The sequence below is a fragment of the Dermochelys coriacea genome, chromosome 2 (genome assembly GCF_009764565.3).
Source record: "Dermochelys coriacea isolate rDerCor1 chromosome 2, rDerCor1.pri.v4, whole genome shotgun sequence".
Lineage (NCBI taxonomy): Eukaryota > Metazoa > Chordata > Testudines > Dermochelyidae > Dermochelys > Dermochelys coriacea.
This window is the reverse complement of record NC_050069.1, coordinates 90,519,093-90,539,293: the sequence shown is the minus strand read 5'-3', so window position 1 is coordinate 90,539,293 and position 20,201 is coordinate 90,519,093. Positions and strand designations below refer to the sequence as shown.

General features: G+C 39.4%; 1 protein-coding gene across 4 annotated transcripts in view; it reads right to left on the bottom strand.

Annotated features, from left to right (window-relative positions):
• The window catches only part of ANKRD12 (ankyrin repeat domain 12), a 104,719-nt gene that overhangs the window by 24,839 nt on the left and 59,679 nt on the right, over window positions 1-20,201 (bottom strand). For all 4 annotated transcript variants that reach the window (XM_038389960.2, XM_043508095.1, XM_038389958.2 and 1 more), the window contains 3 exons: window positions 18,756-18,898; window positions 15,574-15,721; window positions 5,862-10,585 (listed from right to left, as the gene is read on the bottom strand). In XM_038389960.2, the coding sequence (XP_038245888.1) occupies window positions 5,862-10,585; window positions 15,574-15,721; window positions 18,756-18,898 (5,015 nt within the window). The remainder of the gene's footprint in view (window positions 1-5,861; window positions 10,586-15,573; window positions 15,722-18,755; window positions 18,899-20,201) is intronic.

The following is a 20,201-nucleotide window of genomic DNA, read 5'->3' as shown; positions in this document are numbered from 1 at the left end:
GAAGATGAATTCAGCTAGGATATGTGGGTATAGGAAAAACACAAAGACAAATGACTGAGATATCTATCTCTGTTCCAAGTGTTATCTTGAAATTTAACTTCTTTATAAAAGATTAGGAGTGGAAGATCAACACAAGTGGTCTATAGTTTGTCAGCTCTAAGCACTACATATCTAACTGAGACAGAGAAAATATACTGTGAAATGTCTCATAACTGGCATACTGGAGCATCTAAAGTATCTGCTAGGTATCACAAAAAAATCTTTATCCTATGTTCCTTAAAACAGATTAGTGATGCTTTGTGGCTACTATCTCTCTCTCTCACACACACACACACACACACACACTCTCCAAAATTGCTCCACTTGAGAAGCTCCAGCAAACTGGACGCTGTGTTTTGTTTAGCTATACTTAAACAAAATGGGTAAAAGACGTAGAAATCTAGGCTGAGGACCTCCACAGCATTCAGGATCCCTACACACAAATGCTGTGTCCACCAATACCCACCCACATAGTAGTACTTCATGAAAGCTTACAATGACCAATAGTTTGTGGCTTGAAAGACAGTGAAGGTTTAAGACAATGGTTTTCAACCTTTTTTCATTTGCAGACCCCTAAAAAATTTCAAATGGAGGAGTGCAGATCCCTTTGGAAATCTCAGACAGTCTGCAGACCCCAAGGGGTCAGTGGACCACAGGCTGAAAACCACTGCATTAGGATATAGCCCCAAACACCCAAAACCTTAAAAACGAGAAAAAAGTTTCCTATATTCCTTGCCACTTTCATATTGACTACAACACTGTAGACAAAACTCCATAAGGCTTTCAGTTCCACCTCTAAAAGCCACAAAAACCAATATGTACCCTAACTTCAAACTCACACTAATAGAAAACCTTATTGATCTCAAATGCTCTTTTATCATTCGAGAAGTTCCTTCTTTCCCTTTAACATTGCTGACATCAGATCTTTTTCACTTCAGCTACAAGAGTAATTGCTAGCTTGTACGAGGAGTACTCACTAGAGGGGTACTACTGAACACATATTGTCAAGTATCAGGGGGTAGCCGTGTTAGTCTGTATTCACAAAAACAACAAGGAGTCGGGTGGCACCTTAAACACTAACATATTTATTTGAGCCTCCTTGTTGTTTTACTGAACACATACTTTCCCAGAAAGTTGCACGACAACTTGCTAGGCAACAGCGGATGACCGGAGATTAGAAATCCTGGATTCTTTCCTTGGGTCTGAGAAAGCAATGTAGGGTACTGGTAAATACAGGAGAACAAAAACCACATACATGTGGATTTATAAATCTAAAAAGTAGCATGGTTAAGTGGCTAAGATTTGAATCGATCATATTAAAGACCTGGGTTTTATTCCCATCTGTGCTGGAAGTGACCTGCTGTAAACTCTCTGTTAATTTATTTATGGGGAGGGGCAGAGGAGAAGATGGCAATTCATACTTGATTGAAATCTAGAGCTACGGTCATGGCCTTATTTGGCAGTAAGAGTGACAAAGTGCATGTTAATGTAAACAGTCAGTAGGAGGGAGATTTAAACACATGGTCTCCTAGTTCCCAGCTCAGAGAACTTTCCCTTAAATGTTTGCCAAATGGTGGGTCCTGACTCACCAGTGGGTCACAAGAAGGTTCTCCATTGGTCACCACATCCAGGGCTGGCTGAACCTAACATACACTTTTCCCAGCCTGGTGTGGCGGGGAGACTCTTGGGGAAGGGGAGGGATGTTGGACAGCAAGCCTGTGCTGCATCCACTCTGCATTGGCAGCTCCTGTTCCATGGGGTGGGGCTGGGCTTGTCTACCCGGCTCGAGGCATTGCAACCTCGTGCCCAGGGTCGCAGTGCTGCTCAGATTTGGCACAGCTGGAGGCTGCACCAGGTCTCCATGCCCAGAGAAGGGAACTGGGCCTAGCCGCACAGGACAGACGCTGCCACTGTGGGGTGAGTGTGGGCAGGCTAGCTCTCCAATCCTGTGGCCCTCCTTCTTGGGCCTCGTCTCCACCACAGGCCAGGATTAGGTTTGTGGTGCCAAAGCTGAAGGTGCATATATGTAATGATGGGTTGCAAAGAAAGAAAAAATGCAGTTCGTTGATTGCCTTAGTAAAAAGTTTGGGAAGCGTGCCCTAAGCTACAGGACATTTGATGCGTCTGTGTCTGACTGACGCACAGAGTAAACATGTTGTCAGAAGTCCTCTGCAGACTGCAGTCCATCATACAAACCGTTATGAGGGTGAAAAGAGTTGACAGTGGTGGCTTCATGTTGATATATTTATAGATAATAATGTTAAAAACATAATAAAAATGTAAATAAGAAGGTATACTTTTAACTAGCATATATGGATTAATGTGAGGCAAAACTCAGATCCAAGGAGGTTATATATTTTTGCCTAAAGGGACTCAGTCTCAAAGAACTGTTTGGTGAATTGTAACAACTATGTATGCTCTTGGGGGGAAGGTCAGGTTTTGCATAAGAGCATTGAAGCCACCACAGAGAATTGCCTTGCATACTCCTGAGATGGACCAGAAGGCTCTTTATCCTGATCCTCCAGGTTTGTTGTCTACCCTTGCCTGATGAACACTCCTGTTCCTCAGAACTGGAAAAGGCCTTACCAAGGGAGGATGCCCAGGGCACAGCCCCTTTAAATCTGGAAGTTTTAAAAAAGACAGGAAAACGTGCAGTGGGTGCACAGTGAGAAATCCTGACTATGACCTCATCTGCTCCCATGCTGTTGGGGACAGAGAGGGAGGAAAAGGAGAATGCAAGTACAGCCCTCTGAATAAGACCCATTTTAATGAAGAGTGGATCCATCCAGGGCTGTCCTTAGGCATATGCAGCATACACAGCTGCGTAGGGCACCTGAAAATTTGGGGCAGCCCTGGGTCTTAGTGTCCACCCTCCTCCCTCTTTCTATCCCTGTTCTGACCCTTCCTGCAGGCTCCCACTACAACTGGCTGTGGCAGCTTGGTGAGTCTTCCTCCAGCGGGGATCTAGTACTTAAAAGTGAAAAAGCCTTCCAGACCTATTAGCACAACATTGAAACTAAAGAAAAGGAGTACTTGTGGCACCTTAGAGACTAACACATTTATTTGAGCATAAGCTTTTGTGAGCTACAAGTGAGCTGTAGCTCATGAAAGCTTATGCTCAAATAAATGTGTTAGTCTCTAAGGTGCCACAAGTATTCCGTTTCTTTTTTGCGAATACAGACTAACACGCTGCTACTCTGAAACACTGAAACTGTTAAAGAGCCATTCAAGTGGTAATGAAGCCATTTAACAGGCATTTGCCAACCCCCAGGTATATACTGTCAGTTTCTGAATTTACTGACAAAAACAGTTGTGCATTACTGTAATATTTACTCTGAACATGTTAGTCTACAGGACCTTAGTTTAAAATTTGCTTTAAAAATATTTCATTAGTGTGTTGCTGGAGATTATAAAAATCACATCTCTAAAAAATCCTTGCACAGATTTTTAGATGTATAATCTGAGTATTCATCTTTAGCCTTAAATGCTTGGATCTTCAGACACAGTTTTTTAAATAAATCCTTCCAAAGACTATCCTTATCTAAAATACACATGCGAGCCGGGACTGCTGTCGGGCACAGGGGCACCAGTTTAATAATACTGCATAGGGCCCTATAAATCCTAAGGACGGCCCTGGGTCCATCAGGAAAGAGACTTTCAAATACCCAGCTTCTATACATTCTGGCCTTAGGAAAGGCCAAACTGAGAAACTGAGGCGGGGTAGAGTTGGGAGAGCTGTGGGGTAGAGGTGAGGGGTCCTTCCCATTTATTATTTCATGCTAAATGGGCTGCAGAGGAGAAAATCCTATGGAGAAGAATACTGCTCACAGGAATGTGCCTTCTCTGCAAAGGACACAGAATGGGCACCACCAAACATAGAAAACTTACTGGTGGAATAATCAAAATTTTAACTCTTATTTCCCTCACAGTCTGTCATGAAGGCAAACATGCACGCTAGAAAGACCTCATAAAGCTCTAAAAGTAACCTTGAGAAGCCAAGAGGCCATAAATAGGTTTAGGACATGAATCTTCCAGTCAAAGATGGATGAACTAATCATCCCTAATTTGAGAAAGCAAAAAAATAACTCTTTAGGAAAGTGTAGTATGTGAAACTACACTGGGAGAAACTAAGCTAGATGTATTTAAACACAACCTAAACTACCCAGACTTACTGGGATCACCGACACATGTATGTGTTTACTATAGAGACTTCATTTAACATTTTTCAACTGACAGGAGATTTCTTGTAATGGTCACCTCCTGAAGAGTGTTCACCTGACTTTTAAGTCTTGGGCTAAAGAACCTTTAGGTTAGATCATTTCTTAATTCTAAAAATTTAAAAAAAAAATGAAACCAGCAAGCCCGCTCACTATCACTTCCAGAATATTAAGAAATACACTAATAAACAAACTGAGAATAACTGTGTGATACTGAGGATTTCAAGACAAAAGGCAGCGGAAAGACTAACTGAGGAAGCTGTATTATACTAGTATGTTTACAACAATGTTGAATATAACATGTAATATTAGTAAATAGTGCAAATTACAGTTAGCCCTCTACCTGTTTATGTCTGTGTCTGGAATCCAATACAAGGGTAAAGACAACAGGGACAAATTAAGTCACAAAAAGGGAGGCACCCTCAGGAAAATCTGGCCATAACGTTCTACAGATTTTATCAGGAAAACTATGATTTCAGAGTAGCAGCCGTGTTAGTCTGTATTCGCAAAAAGAAAAGGAGTACTTGTGGCACCTTAGAGACTAACAAATTTATTAGAGCATAAGCGTTCGTGAGCTACAGCTCAGCTGAAGTCTTTAATTTTTTTTTTTACTTCTCTGGGCAATGGGTGAAATCTGCCTATATTTGATTCTCTCAGACCTTCATAGAAATACATTTGGTAAGCTATGCTTCTCATCTCACATTAAGGATATTAACGGTATTCAATTCTTCGTACTTTTTGGTACAATCCCTAGTTATTTTTGTAAACTACATAATGAGAGTGCATAATTATTTTGCTGATGTTATGTAGCTATTATAAATACTTCTCTTATTCAAAGGAACTATGAAGGACTTTGAATCAACATCAACCACATTTTTGGCAACTATTTTTTTAATTTATTTAGTGCCCTTCATCTACGTATCTCAAAATGTAAGGTAAGTATATCAGTAAATTGACAGAGGTTAAGCATAACGTTTTCAGAACTTCTTAAATTATTTAGGAACCTAAATCGCATTGACTTTCACTTCTACCAAATAACTTTAAACATTTAAGTAATGGTTAAATTACTGGTACTGTCAGATTAAAAACATTTAAAGAACAAATTTCCCTACCTATATTACTACCAACTCCTTAATTTGTTAAAACTGCTACAATTCTAAGAATCTTAATTTACTTTAAAAAAGGGGGAGGAGGAAGAGAACGGAGGTCCTAAAAAAGAAAATGTAATTTTAGCATTGATTTCCCTTAGCAGGGCTTTTAAACTGGAGAATGCTTTTAAGTAGCAGAAACGTTTTTCTGTGCATACCTTTTACATATATCGTGCACACATTATTGCCTACCTTCTATTATGGGGATTGCTGTGATACCACTGCTCATTGCTTATGCAGAGGAAACCATGTGCACTCAGGGGCAGTACCCACAAAACCATTAGTCAACATTGGTCAGCTTATGCTTTTCAGCAAATGTTCTCTGCCCAACATACCAGAACCAGGGATAACATTTTCAAATGTGCCCAAGTGAACTGACAAGAATATGAATGTTGTACAGTGAGCTGAAAACATGCCATTCATTGAACACACACCAAAAGATCTTGTTACTACTTACAGTTGGAATGCATATCTTGCTCAAGGGATTGCCATCCAGTAGGTATGATCCATTGAAGGTCACATATTCATCATAATACTGAGGTGCCTGAGGAATAACGCTACACAATAATTTACGTTTCTCTTCTATTTTTTTCCTTATATGCAAGTATTCAAAATATGGATTTGTTCTCTCTGAACTGTATGGCTGAATCTCTTCGAGTTTCAGAGAATCTACAATAGCTGCCAGAGACTGCTGGGTTTTCTCCTTAGCTTGCAGTAAAGAGGGATTCACTTGTACAGGCTGAGGCACACGTGACACCTTTCTTTTGCGTGGATGGTGTACTTGAGCATCATCTTCCTCAATTAATCTTATCCTTCCTTTTATAGATGCAGCTGACTCACAGTCTTTTTCTGATGTTTGTGTGCAACCAATAGAATTCGGTTTACTCTGACTAGCAAGCATATTTGCTCTATTTCTAGTAATTCTTTGAGGAACTTCTTGCTGTTCTGTTTTATGATCCTCAACAGTTTCTTCTACTTCTAGTTTAACTGTCTGACTGAATTTATGTACTATTTCTTGTGCAGTTTGCTGTGAATTATCTTCCAAATTAGACAATGGGTATGGTGGCAGGTCATGTGTTGAAATATTTTCTCCGCCATCTATAGTGCAATTATTTTTATTAGCCGATTCATTTATAATTTCTTTTGGTATTCCTGCATTTAGTTCACATAGATCAATGTCAGATTTACTATTATCTAAATGTGCTGAAACCAAATTTTCTAGTTGGGCTTTTTCATTTGGGGTTTGAGTGTTAGCTGTGCTACTATCTACTTCATCAGAGCGAGAATTCTTGTAAACAATTTTACTGAACGCGTAAGAATTTGTATTTAGTTGTGAACAAGCATCATTTACTGTAAAATCCTTTTCTGACAGTAATGTAGATAGAGTACTAGCTCTTCCAAAATTCTGTGAAATATCCTTAGTGACGCTTTCAGGATATACAGTGATAAGCACATTGGCCTTTTTAATGTTTGATGGGAACAAAGTGTTTTCAGCTTCTCTCGCATTATTGGTGTCTGTGTCCAAAACAGAACTGGTAGTTTGAACTAGATTTTTTTGCTGTTGTACAAATGTTGGCTCTTGATTGCTAATACCTGATAAAGATGTGTGTTTAGACATACACTCTATATCTGGGAGTGGCTGGATATGCAAAGAGCAGGGTGACTGTGAAGGCAAAAATGATGTAGATTCCTGAAAACTGGAATTTCCCACAATTTCAGTGTGTTGAGGTAAAAATTCAGACAGTTTCTGTTCTTTTAACGTCCTGTTTTCAGAATCAGGCAATGCTACGACAGTACTAGTATCTTGCTCTGACATTCCATAACCTGAGCAGTTGGATCCATTATTTAATGAATTAAGTCTGTCAAAAGGCACATCCCATGATTTAGTTAGCGGATTCAGACCACTTTGACTATATGGCTCTAGATGCATATGAATTTCTTCGGAAGGTCTCAATTGAGCAGTATTTTTAACAATATTTGCATCTAATGTCACATGCTTGTTGCTACCAGTTTTAGTTGGAGAAGATGTAAAATTGGAATGTAAACCAGACATACTATTTTGAAAATCCCTTTCAGTCAAACTACAAGAAGATACTTCTGGTTTGGGAGAAGTGCAAGTATGACTTGAGACTCCTAGTAGAACACTCTGACTATTTTCTTCAGATGATCGAGGCTCTTTTGTGTGTTCAGAAATAACACTAGGCATACTGCATCTTCGCACTTCTACAACAGGTCTACAGTCATTTAAAACCACTTTAACATCTTCAACAGAAGCTGATCTAATGTAGGCTGGTGGAAGTCTGTTTGCAAAAAGAGGTTTAATGCGCTCTGGCAACTCTGCTAGGCTATCAGTCTCCCTTTCAAGAAGGGCAGGTGATTTGGCCAAAAATGGTGATTGTGAAAAGGACATTTGGGAATCAGAACCTTCTAGCATAAAGTCTGAATCGTATTCAATTATGGGTCTTGGAGTAGTTACTGTAGTATGGCAAGAATCTTCTGAACTAGCAACTGAAACCATTGACACTGACCTGGAGCTTAGACCTGTCTTTTCACTTTCTGATCTAGGAGATCTATTTAAGTTGTTATCTAAAACTAATGATGACTTTCCAGAATTTGTTAAGTTCTTTGTGTCTACAGATTGGGATCTACCACTTGTAGCATCTTTCGGCTGCTTCTCTTTCATGTAAATGTCTGACAATTCTGAGCTTTTTGAACGAATCAGCTCTTTGTTTTTAGTTTCAGTTAGTGAATGTTTTGTTTTTTCTTTATCTTTTATCTTGTTAAGTTCTAAACAGGACCGATTCCTTAATCTTTCCTTCTCTTTTTGTTTTATTTTTTCTTTATGTTTCCTATGCCACTGTTCAATTTCCAGATCTTTGAGGCTAAGCATTCTTTCAAAACTAGTTTGCATTAAATCATCATTCACTAGTCTCTTTTCTTTAGGTCGAGTATCTTTTGGTGCTGATGATGGTTTAGGCTTAAGTTTTTCAGATTCAAGTTTTAGTTTAGGAAAATTATTTTGCTGCATTTTATCTTTGTGTTTGTCTCGTTCTTTGTATCGATCTATGTCTTTATCCTTTTTATCTTTCTCTCTACCATCTGAAGTTTTCAGCAATTCATCTTTTGGTTTCTCTTTCAAGGACAATAATTTTTCATGCAATGCTTTACTACTGTCTGCAATATTGCATTTCCTTTCTTCTTGCATGTGCTTTGAGTTTGCTGCTGTTAAGCTGTCTTTATCTCTGGACTTTTCCTTTTTCTCAGCCTCCTTTTCTTTGTCTTTATTTTTGCCTTTTTCTGGTTTACTATACTCACTTTCTTTTTCTGATAGTTTGACCTTTCTCTCAATGCAGTATTTTTCTTTGCTTTCAGACAGGTGCCTGTCTTTGTCAATCTTTTCTTTGTCATGTTTTTTATCAACTTTTTCTTTGTTTCTTTCTTTGTCATCAAGTTTTTTAATAGTACTACCATTTTTTATCTTATCATTTTCTTTAGGACATTTATCTACTTGCTGGGAATTTATCTTTTCCTTTGCTTTTTCTATACTTTCATTTAGCTCTGCTTTCTCTTTCTCTGGCTTATAGTCATGTTTTATCTTTTTCTCTTTATCTAAATTTTTTCTTTCTGTCTTCTCAATGTCCTTTTCTTTAACTGAGATTCGCCTCTCAGCTTTTTCTCTGACGTTTTTTTCCTGCTTTTCAGTATCTGCTTCTTTTTCTACTAAATGCATACTAGCTGGCTCATCTTTAGTACCTACAGCTGAACAGAACAATTCTGTTTCTTTATCTGTGAACATGTTCTCTTTTTCTTCTTTTGTATCTTTCACTTTTTCATCCTTAAATTTTTCATTTTCCTTTCTGTTTTTTTCTTTTTCTCTCTCATCTTTAAAACTTCTCTCTTTCTGGACATGTTTCTCTTTTACTGATTTATCTTCTTTCAGCATAGTTTTTTCCAGCTTTGTTTTTCTCTCTGAGGGAAGAGATTCATGGTCCATATTTAACAATATATCTTCAGTTTCATCACTTTTAAAAAAGTTCTCTTTCCAAAATTCTCTATCAAACTCAATATTTCTTTGTACCTCTTTAGCGCTATCTTTGTGTTTGTGTTTTTCCTTTTCCCCATCCTGTTCTTTTTTGTGCTTGTCCTTTTCTCTTTCTTTATGCTTCAGTTTATGCTTTTTAAGTGTTTTACCTTCCTTGTCGATTTTTTTCAGCATACATTCTGAATTCTCAAATGCTGAACTATTTTCTTCCTCTTTAATTTTAGGACTAGATTTTTCACTCAATTCTAAGTGAAAATCTTTCTGATGCTTGCTTTTTTCTTTGTGTTTGCAAGATTTGCCACTAGAACTTTCCACTAGATATTCAGAATCTGTATTATGATCATACCTAACTACTTCAGATTGCAATGATATTTCAGAACCTCCGGGTGATAAGCATGTTTTAGTGTTTTCTTGCTTTAGTGGTGTTGACTGCTTTTCACTTAATCCACAGGGATGTTTAGGAGATTTGCTAGCAGTAATATGAAATAAGGGTAATGAAGAATCTTCTTTTGGACTAAAAGATTTTTTAAACATCTCCTCCTCTCTAGCTTTGTCTAAAGAATCTAGTCCAGAACTAACTACATTTGTCACTCTAGAATTTTCCTTTTCTTGCTTTAGTTCTTGATTCTCTTTATTTTTGCTCTGATTTTTTAGCTTCCTTTTAACTTTCCCTTTTTGCTTGTGGTCGTTTGAAACAATATATTCTTTTTTCATTTTTATATCAGAGTTTGGAGTTTCTGTGATAGAACAAGGAGGAGAGACAACGTTTTTGTCTTGAAGAATTTCTTCATCTGAACTTTCAGAACTTGAGTACAAAACTCTGGACGGTTTCTGTTTTTTACTTTTAAATGATTTTGGAAAAACAACTTTTTCCTGTTTCACAAATAAATTATTCTTTTCTATTTCAGACTCATCCTCATCCTCTTTTCTTAGATCCTTTCTAAGAATACGTCTGTCATCAATCATTTTTATTTCATCTTCATCATCATCTTTAAACTCATATTCATCAAGAGCAGATGAAAGTGGTGCCTTACTAGGGACCATCTGCTTGCTGTCAATGACTAGAGATTCTTTTTCTGCTTCAGAATCAACATTCCCGTCTACACTGGAAGGATTTACAGATGGAGTCTCTTCAAAATCTAGATTGAGAAAACAAAAACAAAGAAAATAATGGAGATATTGACAACTCTGAATCATATTATAAATATTATGGACATGTATGGATAAATTATTCATTAATTACAGAGGTAAAATCTTCACGACAAAATACAAGTTTACTGTTACACAATAGTTTTATAAAAGACAGCATAAAATATCACATTAGAGAATTCACAAGTACTATTACAATATTGTCACATACTCTACCTCAAAAGGTCGTTTTAAAGTAGTAGTCTGACCTAACCAGATGTCTTTTACACACACAAACTTAAAACAAAACAAAACTTTTTTTTGCATCCAGTAAGATTGACTACTGTAAACTTATTTACAGCTTTCAAATTCACAAAACAAAGAGCAAGAATATGATTAATAATACATTATGAAATAAGTTTGTATACAGCATATAACAAGCAGCATATTAGTTTGTGACTTGTCTAAATCAGGGTTACATTACTTTATATTTTCTACAGTTAAGTGAGTACAATGTAATACACTGGTTTCGTGCATTAGTTTTTCAGCTCTGGTGAACTAGGACCAAGTTCTCATTTAATTCAGTAAGAATTTGCAAGTCTTATCTCAGTTTATCACAAAATTGCCACTTATGGCTTGTCTACATGTGGGGTTTATTCTTCAGTAACACAAGTTAGTCTGGTGCGAAAATGCCGGCATACACAACGTAATTCATTACAGTGCCCTAACTCTGCAATCACTGGTTACTTTAGAGTCCTCTTTCAAGCTGTGCTAAGTTTGATAGAACTTGAGGTAGTGCAACCTATTGTTCATTTGCATGTAATGCTGCCATGCACTACTTTGGCAGTCCTCCAACTGCTATCCCACACTACTTTGTGTGTTTGTTACTGATCTGTCTGTTTGCCTGTGTGCTTTCTGCTGCTCTGAGGTCAAGTTAACCAGATGTCCTCCTCCGCTGCTTAAAAACTGACAGAGGGCCAGAATCTGCCTATTTGCTCTTGGATTCAAATATCTCAGCGTCACTGCATATTACTCCAGAAGTATTACAACAAGCCTCAAGCTGCTGCTTGGAGTTGTGCAAAGAGCCTAGATCTCTTCACCATCTGGAGAGAAGCAGTGATGCAGCAAGCTCTTGTGGACAGTCAACAAATAAAGACGTGTTTGTGGACATTGCTATGCAGATGTCTACAAAGCGTCACAACCAGGATGCTGACCAGTGCCAGACCAAAAGCAAACAGCTCAGGAGGACTTGCATTAAAACCAGGGATGCCAGGAAACAGTCGAGACAGAATATAGTCTGTCCTGGTTTTTTTTGGAGGAGCTGGACAGAATTTTGAGCAATACTACCATTACTGAACCCAAAGAGGATATGTACCTTGCTACCTACCCTTCTCCCATGGGCCTCCCTCCACCTCCACCGATGACAAGCGGCAAGAATCATTAGAGGAGGAACATGAGAGCAGTAAAGAGCTCTCCCTGCAAAGCCAGGATCTCAAGACCTTGAAACCAACTGTGTAAGAAGCAAGTCCAATTCCCAACCAGATACCCAGCTGAGATTAAGGAGGCAGATCTAGAGAGGGAGCCTTAGCATGTAAGTATCTGTCTTTACAGCATATTATTCTATTCTGCTGTCCTAGCTTCTGTTCCAGGTGCCCCATGACCACAGCCATTTTTGGCAGATATGAGCTAGGAGCTTCTCCAAGTCTTCAGCCCTTGCCTTCCTCGATTCCTTGGATCGCACTGTCTGTTCTCCCACCATCCCTCTACATGTTTTTAAAATGGTGGTTGGTCTAGCCAGGCAGTTGGCTTCTGTCTCATACTAATGCCCCAACCATTCACTGTTTACAAGCCCATTTCATGGAGGGCACATACCCATCTTCCTATTTTCTTTTCCTCTCCCTGCATCTATCCTATGGATCTTGGGTCCATTTGCTCTCTGAGAAGCCTGAGCTTGGAGAGGGAAAAACACACAGAACTACCCGAAGAGAGCATTGCAGTGTCCAGAGACAGTGTCATAATGACAAAAGACACTATGGAGAAAAAGAGGGATGTTCAGAGGCAACCGAGAATCAGAACGTTCTGCTGCTAGCAAGCACACAGACAATGATCTCAACCAGGACCCAGTCATCTTCTGCAGCCACTGGACAATACTGGGTACTGGGAACACCAGCATACGTTCTCTGCTGCACCCCTGCTCCCAAAAACCATTTCCCTCCCCAGCCCAAGGTCAGGGCAGTGAAAACAATTGCACCTGGTAACCCAGCTTTTAGAGCCATCTAACGCCTTTAATTTAGAGCCCTGACACTGAACACCGTAAGGCCCAAGAACAAGAGGCAGAGGCAAAGTGTATACTTTTCTGTGAATTGAAGCGCTCCCCTCCCCACTGTTGTGTTCTGCCCTTCTCTGTACTGTGTCACTTTAAAACTGTGTTTCATTGTTATTTTAATTAAAGGTTTATTTCTGGTCATTATATAATCAATTGTTTAATAAGAAAAAACATTAAAAATTCATTCATGAAGAATTTTACACAGAAATCTTTAAACTGAGCATGTCATAGGTTTTTACAAAAATATAAGATAAAATGAGTGCCACAACGTGCTACTTGTATCACCCCATCAAAGACACTGCAATGCTCACAATCCATTCGCCCCTCTCCCCAGGATAAAAGCTGGATATACAGCTGCACAATTTAAATGCTCCGAGTCTCAGGCCTGAAAACAGCAACAACAGGCATCCCTGACAGTTATCCTGGCTGTTTCCATTTTTCAGTGGATGTCTTGATGGATGCTCAAACCCCTGAGCAAATTTCTGCATCTCAACTTACCACCCATCATTAAGGCTTTCTCCCTTAGTCTCACAAATATTGTGCAAAATACAACATGCACCTGTAATCTTAGGCAAGTTTTTTTCTGCAGCTTCTAACCTAGCCCATAAGCAATGCCATTCATTTCAGAGGGCCAAATGCACACTCAACTGTCATGCTGCAACTACTGAGGCAATAGTTACACAGCTCCTTCCTTTTGTCCAAGTGGCCTGTAAGTGAACATCTACACTGGAATAAAAAACTGTGGCACAGCCACAGCTATCTTCGGTCAGCTGACCTGCAGGGTCCCAGAGATTGGGCTCCAGCCCAAACCTCAACGTCTGCATACCAATTTTACAGCCCCACAGCCTAAGCCCTGTGAGTCCAAGTCAGCTGACCCAGGCCAAGCACGGGAGTTTAACTGCTATGTAGACGTACTCTGAATGGCTTCCTTAACCAGGGAAGCAGAGGATAAAATGGGTCTCCCAGGATGACCAGAGCAAACTCCATGCCATAAACATCCACGGTGATCAGGAGGCAAACTCTCTTTTATTCGTTAAGGTAAACAAAGCGGAGTTCTGAAAGATCCTAGCATCATGGATCTTCCCAGCATTTATGTTTGTAAATCTTCCATGGTGGTCAACAATGTTCTGGGAAGACTCTGGGGAAATACCCTTTTCTGTTGATCAACTCTGAGCCTACATGTGGAGTGCAAATAGGCACATGGGTCCCATCAGTTGCTCCAATACAGTCTGGGAACTCTATGCATGCAATCCATCAATTTCCTGATCATTACCAAGCTTTATAGCCCAGTGCAACAGTACCTTATGCATGGCATCACATCCTTGCATGACCATGGCCCCAACGGTCAATCTCCCTGTACCAAATTGATTTGCTATGGACTAGTAACATGCAGGCGTGGCCAGCTTCCCAATTGCAATGACAACCTACTCCTCAGTGGGTATGGGCCACCATACATTGGCATGCTACTGCTGCAGCAGTTTCAGGGCTACTTCAGCACAGATCTAAAAAAAGGTTGCCTTTACTATCCTGAAATTCTCTTGCAACTAGTGGTAATTCCAAGTCTTCAGAACAATCCTCTCCCACCAATCCTTAGACCGGAACAGTGTTGCACTGTGTGAAGCTGATCTAGGAACTGTTCATGTAGTAGCAGTTGCTCAGTGTCATCTTCTTCTTCCTCCCGTCTCTACTGATGACGCTGCTGCTGGAGAAGCTGCTACTGTGGTATCATCATCTGTTTGGTGGTACTGAAGGTGAAGTCCAAATTGAAGCCACCCAGCTTCAAGAGCTCAAATAAGCCCAGGCAGCCTCTGTGTAGTCACAGTTGCCAGCACAGCGGTGCAAGAGATTGTTGGGTCCATGCTGGCTAACAAAATTCAAAAATGGCATTAGCCCACCCAGAAAGAGATGAAGCATGAGGCAGATCAGAATCAGATTTTTTAAAAATTTGACCCAAGATCCAGAATTCCACTGTCTTCTGCTATGCACCCCACAATGCACAGCAAGAAAAATTCCAGAATGCACACTGCTCAGCAGCAAAGCAAAGGCCCATGGGATACCCTCCCAGAATGCCATGCGCTTAGTATCCAAGAAGCCCTCGCAAATGATGCAAATTGAAGAAGGAGGGCATAGCCATCCTGCGTGTATGCTATTAGCATGGCTTATGTACCATGCATCAAAAAGCATGTGTCAACTCATCTAAACCCCCGGAGTAAACTAAGCTTTTTTTTTTTTTTTTTTTTTAAAGGGATATGAAACAAACGGTCACATTGTTATGTAACTGAAATAAAAAGTTTTTCTCCTTCCTAAGACTTGCATTTTAAAGCTTTTTTTAGCCAACTGAAAAGATCAGGAAAAAAACCAAACCAGAATTACATACTCTCTTTACAGTATAACTGTATATCTAAATTCTTATATCACATCAATAATGGTTTTACTTGAATACACTAATCAGCATGTAAAAACAGGGTCTTAAAATGCAAAGTGTTAGACAACCTTAACTACAGGTGTTGCTACAAACTCTTCCTCTAATAAACTGTGCTAGTTATCATTACTAAGATGGTCAAAACATGCAAGTTGAGGTGAACAAATCTATATTCTTTTTTCAAAAAAATATAAAAGGTTATTTATAATGTATTTTTCTAATACTGTGCAATTAAGGTTTAACTCTCTAACCTGAGCAACTGTCTTCATCATCAGAAATAGGCACCTCCTTTTTCAGTAGCAGTTCCAGTTCTTCTGTTTCTGCTACATCAACTGGTCTCTCCCCATGTTTGTTGGCCTGAAATGGATTTCCACCATGTCGAAGCAGGAGCTTCACAATCTGCAATGTGAGAACTTGATTTTTACATTTTGTAAGAGCTAAGAAGTGACCTGCAAAATACATACAAACATTAATTGTGCATTCTTCCTCATTTTTGACTTCTTGAGTAATAATCTCCAATTTGACATGGGCTATGTGTACAATAATGACATAACAGAGTTCTCCAACCTTTTACCTCTGGAGGTCCAGATTGCAGAACTGGACTTCTGGGTTGCATCCTACCTGCTGAAGTGGGATGGAGCTCATCAGATGAAGGAGAAAAAATGCACCCCCTCCCCACACAATTAAAATGTTTACAGTTGTTTGGACCTAGCAACAACAGGGGGAGCAAAGGAAGGAGCCGCTCTTCCCTCTTGTCCCCTCTGCTCCAATCCTGCTCGCACTCATCCAGCTGCAACTGCTCAGCTCTCCATTACTCTTCTTGACCCGTCCGCACGGCACTCTGCTCTGAGGAGGGGGGAAGTGGCACTTCAAGAAGTGTAGTGACAAGAAGCCCCAGGTGGTTTTTGGGTTTTAGGAAGAAAACGATTTAGCTCTCCCTGAGTGTTTGAGGGAGACAGCAGAGGAGATGACAACTGAGAGTGCAGGTAACTGAGGTAACAACCCAGCACACAGCAGCAGCTGTGGCCTACAGGCAATGGCAGTAGGCAATATCAATACAAGCCTTTCAGTGGTGCTTGAGGCTCAAGTAACTGTAGCAGTAGCTGGTACAAGAGTGAAGTGTTTGACTAGCATATTTTTTTAAATGCATAAGACTTGAAATTTAACTTGTGATTAACAAATGAACAGGCCAGACAAAATCAGTGGGGGCCAGATGTGGGCCATCTGAACCACATGGACAAAAAAAATAAATTACGCTATATAATATAATTAGTAAATTGTAAAAGCATGTATTCTATAACTGGGTTTAGAGGTACAACTAGATAAAAGAAACGTTTGTCCTTTTGTAATTCAGTAGTTGTAAAATAAATTTCTCGTAACTTATACCAACTGGACAGCTTCTCAGCTCTCTCAAGTAGATGAACAAATAGGAAGATTTAAAATTTTTTGTTGACATCATCCATTAGGAGAATAATCTCTTTCCCATTCCCAAATACTTTTTGTAACAAAACAGAAAGCACTGAACAAACAAGAGGCAACTACATAATCCTATCTAAAATTATCTTCCTTGCCTGATGATCTAATCACATTACCAACTCTCTATGAATCCCTCCAGTGGCTCCCCATGTCCACAAATTCAAACTTCTTGTCCTTACCTTACAGGCCTAGATAATTCTGCCCTGGCTCATGGATCTCTGAATTTGTTTCTTATCACATGATCCCCTTAATTCCTTTAATGATAGAAACTTTCATGCCCCTTTTGTACACTTCCTCAACAACTATCTTGGTGACTTTGTCCATCCAGGTTCTCCTACATGCCTAGAATTCTCAATTTTCTGTTTTCCAAGCCACTATCCTTTTCTTCATTCAGTTCCATTCTGAAGGCCCTCTTCTGCCATGATACCCACAAGAAGGAAGTCAATAATTATAATATAGCAAAAAAAACTTGTCATTTCCTACTCTAGATTTCCCAAATTACCTGTCTTGTTTAGACTGTAATCCATTTGATGTACAGATGATTTATGCTTTTATTTCTTGTACAGTGATCAAAGCACATAGATTCATAGATACTAAGGTCAGAAGGGACCATTTTGATCATCTAGTCTGACCTCCTGCACAATGCAGGCCACAGAATCTCACCCACCCACTCCTACAAAAAACCTCACCGATGTCTGAGCTATTGAAGTCCTCAAATCGTGGTTTAAAGACTGTAAGGAGCTCCTTACAGTCTATTCTTCCTGCCCATACTACTTTAACTTGCTGGCAAGAATACTGTGGGAGACTGTATCAAAAGCTCCGCTAAAGTCAAGGAACAACACGTCCACTGCTTTCCCCTCATCCACAGGGCCAGTTATCTCATCATAGAAGGCAAGTAGGTTAGTCAGGCAAGACCTGCCCTTGGTGAATCCATACTGACTGTCCCTGACCACCCTCCTCTCCTCCAAGTGCTTCAGAATTGATTCCTTGAGGACCTGCTCCATGATCTGTCCAGGCACTGAGGTGAGGCTGACTGGCCTGCAGTTCCCCAGACCCTCCTCCTCCTCTTTTTTACAGATGGGCATGACATTAGTCCTCTTCCAGTCATCTGGGACCTCCCCCGATCGCCATGAGTTTTCAAAGATAATGGCGAATGGCTCTGCATTTGACTCATTAGATTTGACTTTGACAAATAGGGAGGAACTGGTTGAGAATTTGAAAGTGGAACGCAGCTTGGGTGAAAGTGATCAAGAAATGATAGAGTTCATGATTCTAAGGAATGGTAGGAAGGAAAACAACAGAATAAAATAATGGATTTCAAGAAGGCAGACTTTAGAAAATTATTAATAATCCTTATTTTAAGTGCTAACAAATAAACAAAAGATCAACGACTGGAGCATCTAATTTGCAGAAATCCTGCACAGAGATAAAACAAATCCAGAAATGGAGAAAATAGATGGAACTAAACTCACAGAAATAATTTCAATTTCCTTAAAAATTCAATACTTGCTGTCAAGTCTTGAAGAGTATTAGGAGATCCATTTATTTATGGACTTATGTATGGAGCTAGGTAAGTGTGTGAAATACTATAAAAATACTCTCTATAAAGTATCAATTTAAAATATTTACTAGAAGCTACAGTGTAGTTTAGAAGTGTTCTGTTGAAAAACACACTGTAGAAAAAGCTTTAGGTAAAATTTGTTGTTTTTTTAACCTGCTTCCATTCAATAGCTTTTAGAGTCTTTCTACATTTTTTGGAAGCAAAGAGTAGGGCAAAAGATCTGTCAAGTGAAGTACTGACAAGGGCAAAAAGCAAGACAAAAGATTTTAAGATGTCACAAAGAGAGCAGAATCAGGATTATATGGTCATTTGGTAGAGACTACAATGCTTTTTTCACTAGATTCAACATTTGCATGTACAGATATTCCCTTTTTTTTTTTCCTAAAGCATACTTACATCTCTATGCCCACTGCTAGCAGAATCATGAAGTGGAGTATCATCATCCAGTCCTTGTGTGTTCACATCTGCTCCTGCTGCTATCAGAACCTTAGCAACATCATAATAACCAACATTACATGCTTCGTGAAGCGGAGTCCAACCTGTAATCATGGAAGTATTTAATTTTTGATCTTATAATATTAATGTATTGTTTTTAACCAAACAAACCACTTGAAAACATCAGCACAAAACATAATTGTTATGTGGGTCATTTCAAAGTTGTGCGTGTGTGTGCGCGCGCGCGCACACACACACACACACAATATACTAAGCCAATCCTGTGCTATACTGGACTTTATATACATAATGTGGCACTATTGTAACACCTTCCATCTCAGGATCAAATGTGTTTTATAAATGTTAAGCCTCACGTTAGCACACTAGAGTAGATAAGTATCCTATATTTATTATGATTAAACTGAGCACAGAGCTTACAATGCAAGTCTGTGGCAAAACTGAGAATCGACCAGAAAACACTACCCTAATTATACACTTTATTATTTCTTGGTAAATAAATATTTTAGACACATTATTTGATTTATATGCAAATGACTGCATCAGCCTCCATTTGGAATTACAACAAACCTCCACCTTAAGAAATTTGCTTATGCTAAATGCCAATCTCTGTTCTTCTAGAGTAATGGAACATACAACAGTAATGACTGACAGTTTCACATTGTTGAGTACAGGTATGAATAGCACCTACCCCTTATCAATCTAGATAAGCAACTGAAAAATAAACCATAAAATTTATTTCCTGATATTTCTTATTTATTTATTAAAGCCACTAGCATTAATTCTCATCCTCAGGGACTTCAAGTTCCATTTTAATAATTCATATGCCACCAAGGCTGCACATTTTCTCCACCTCACTCCTTAAATCGACCTGCAGCCCTAGTTAAACTCTCCCATTCACCAAAGGGCCATTTACTTGACTTGGTCTTCACCAAGCAGTGCTCACTCTCCCTCTCTCTGTTGCCAAGTTACCCCTCTCCAACCATCAGCTGGCCTCTTTTCAGCATCATCCAAGAGCCTCCCCTCTCGCCCCATACTTGGCCTTTCTGTGACTTCCAGTCCATCAGTATTGAAGACTTCTCATCTGTTCTCAGCCTTTTCCTCCCTTGATATGGCTGTTGATTCTTTCCATGCACCAATTTCCTTCACCCTTGACTCTGCCCATCTCCCATCACAAAGTCTGTCCTACCAACCCCCCATCCCTAGCTTCCCACTGCTCCTCCCCACCAAATATCTGTCTCTGGCAAAAATCCCATGATGAGGCTGATTTTGTAGACTACAAATTAATTCTCTTCCCTTTCAGTTCTGCTATTTGCCTAACTAAATAACACTACTTCTCTAACATAAATGAATCTCATGCCTGCAGCCACCTTTTTGCCTACTTTGACT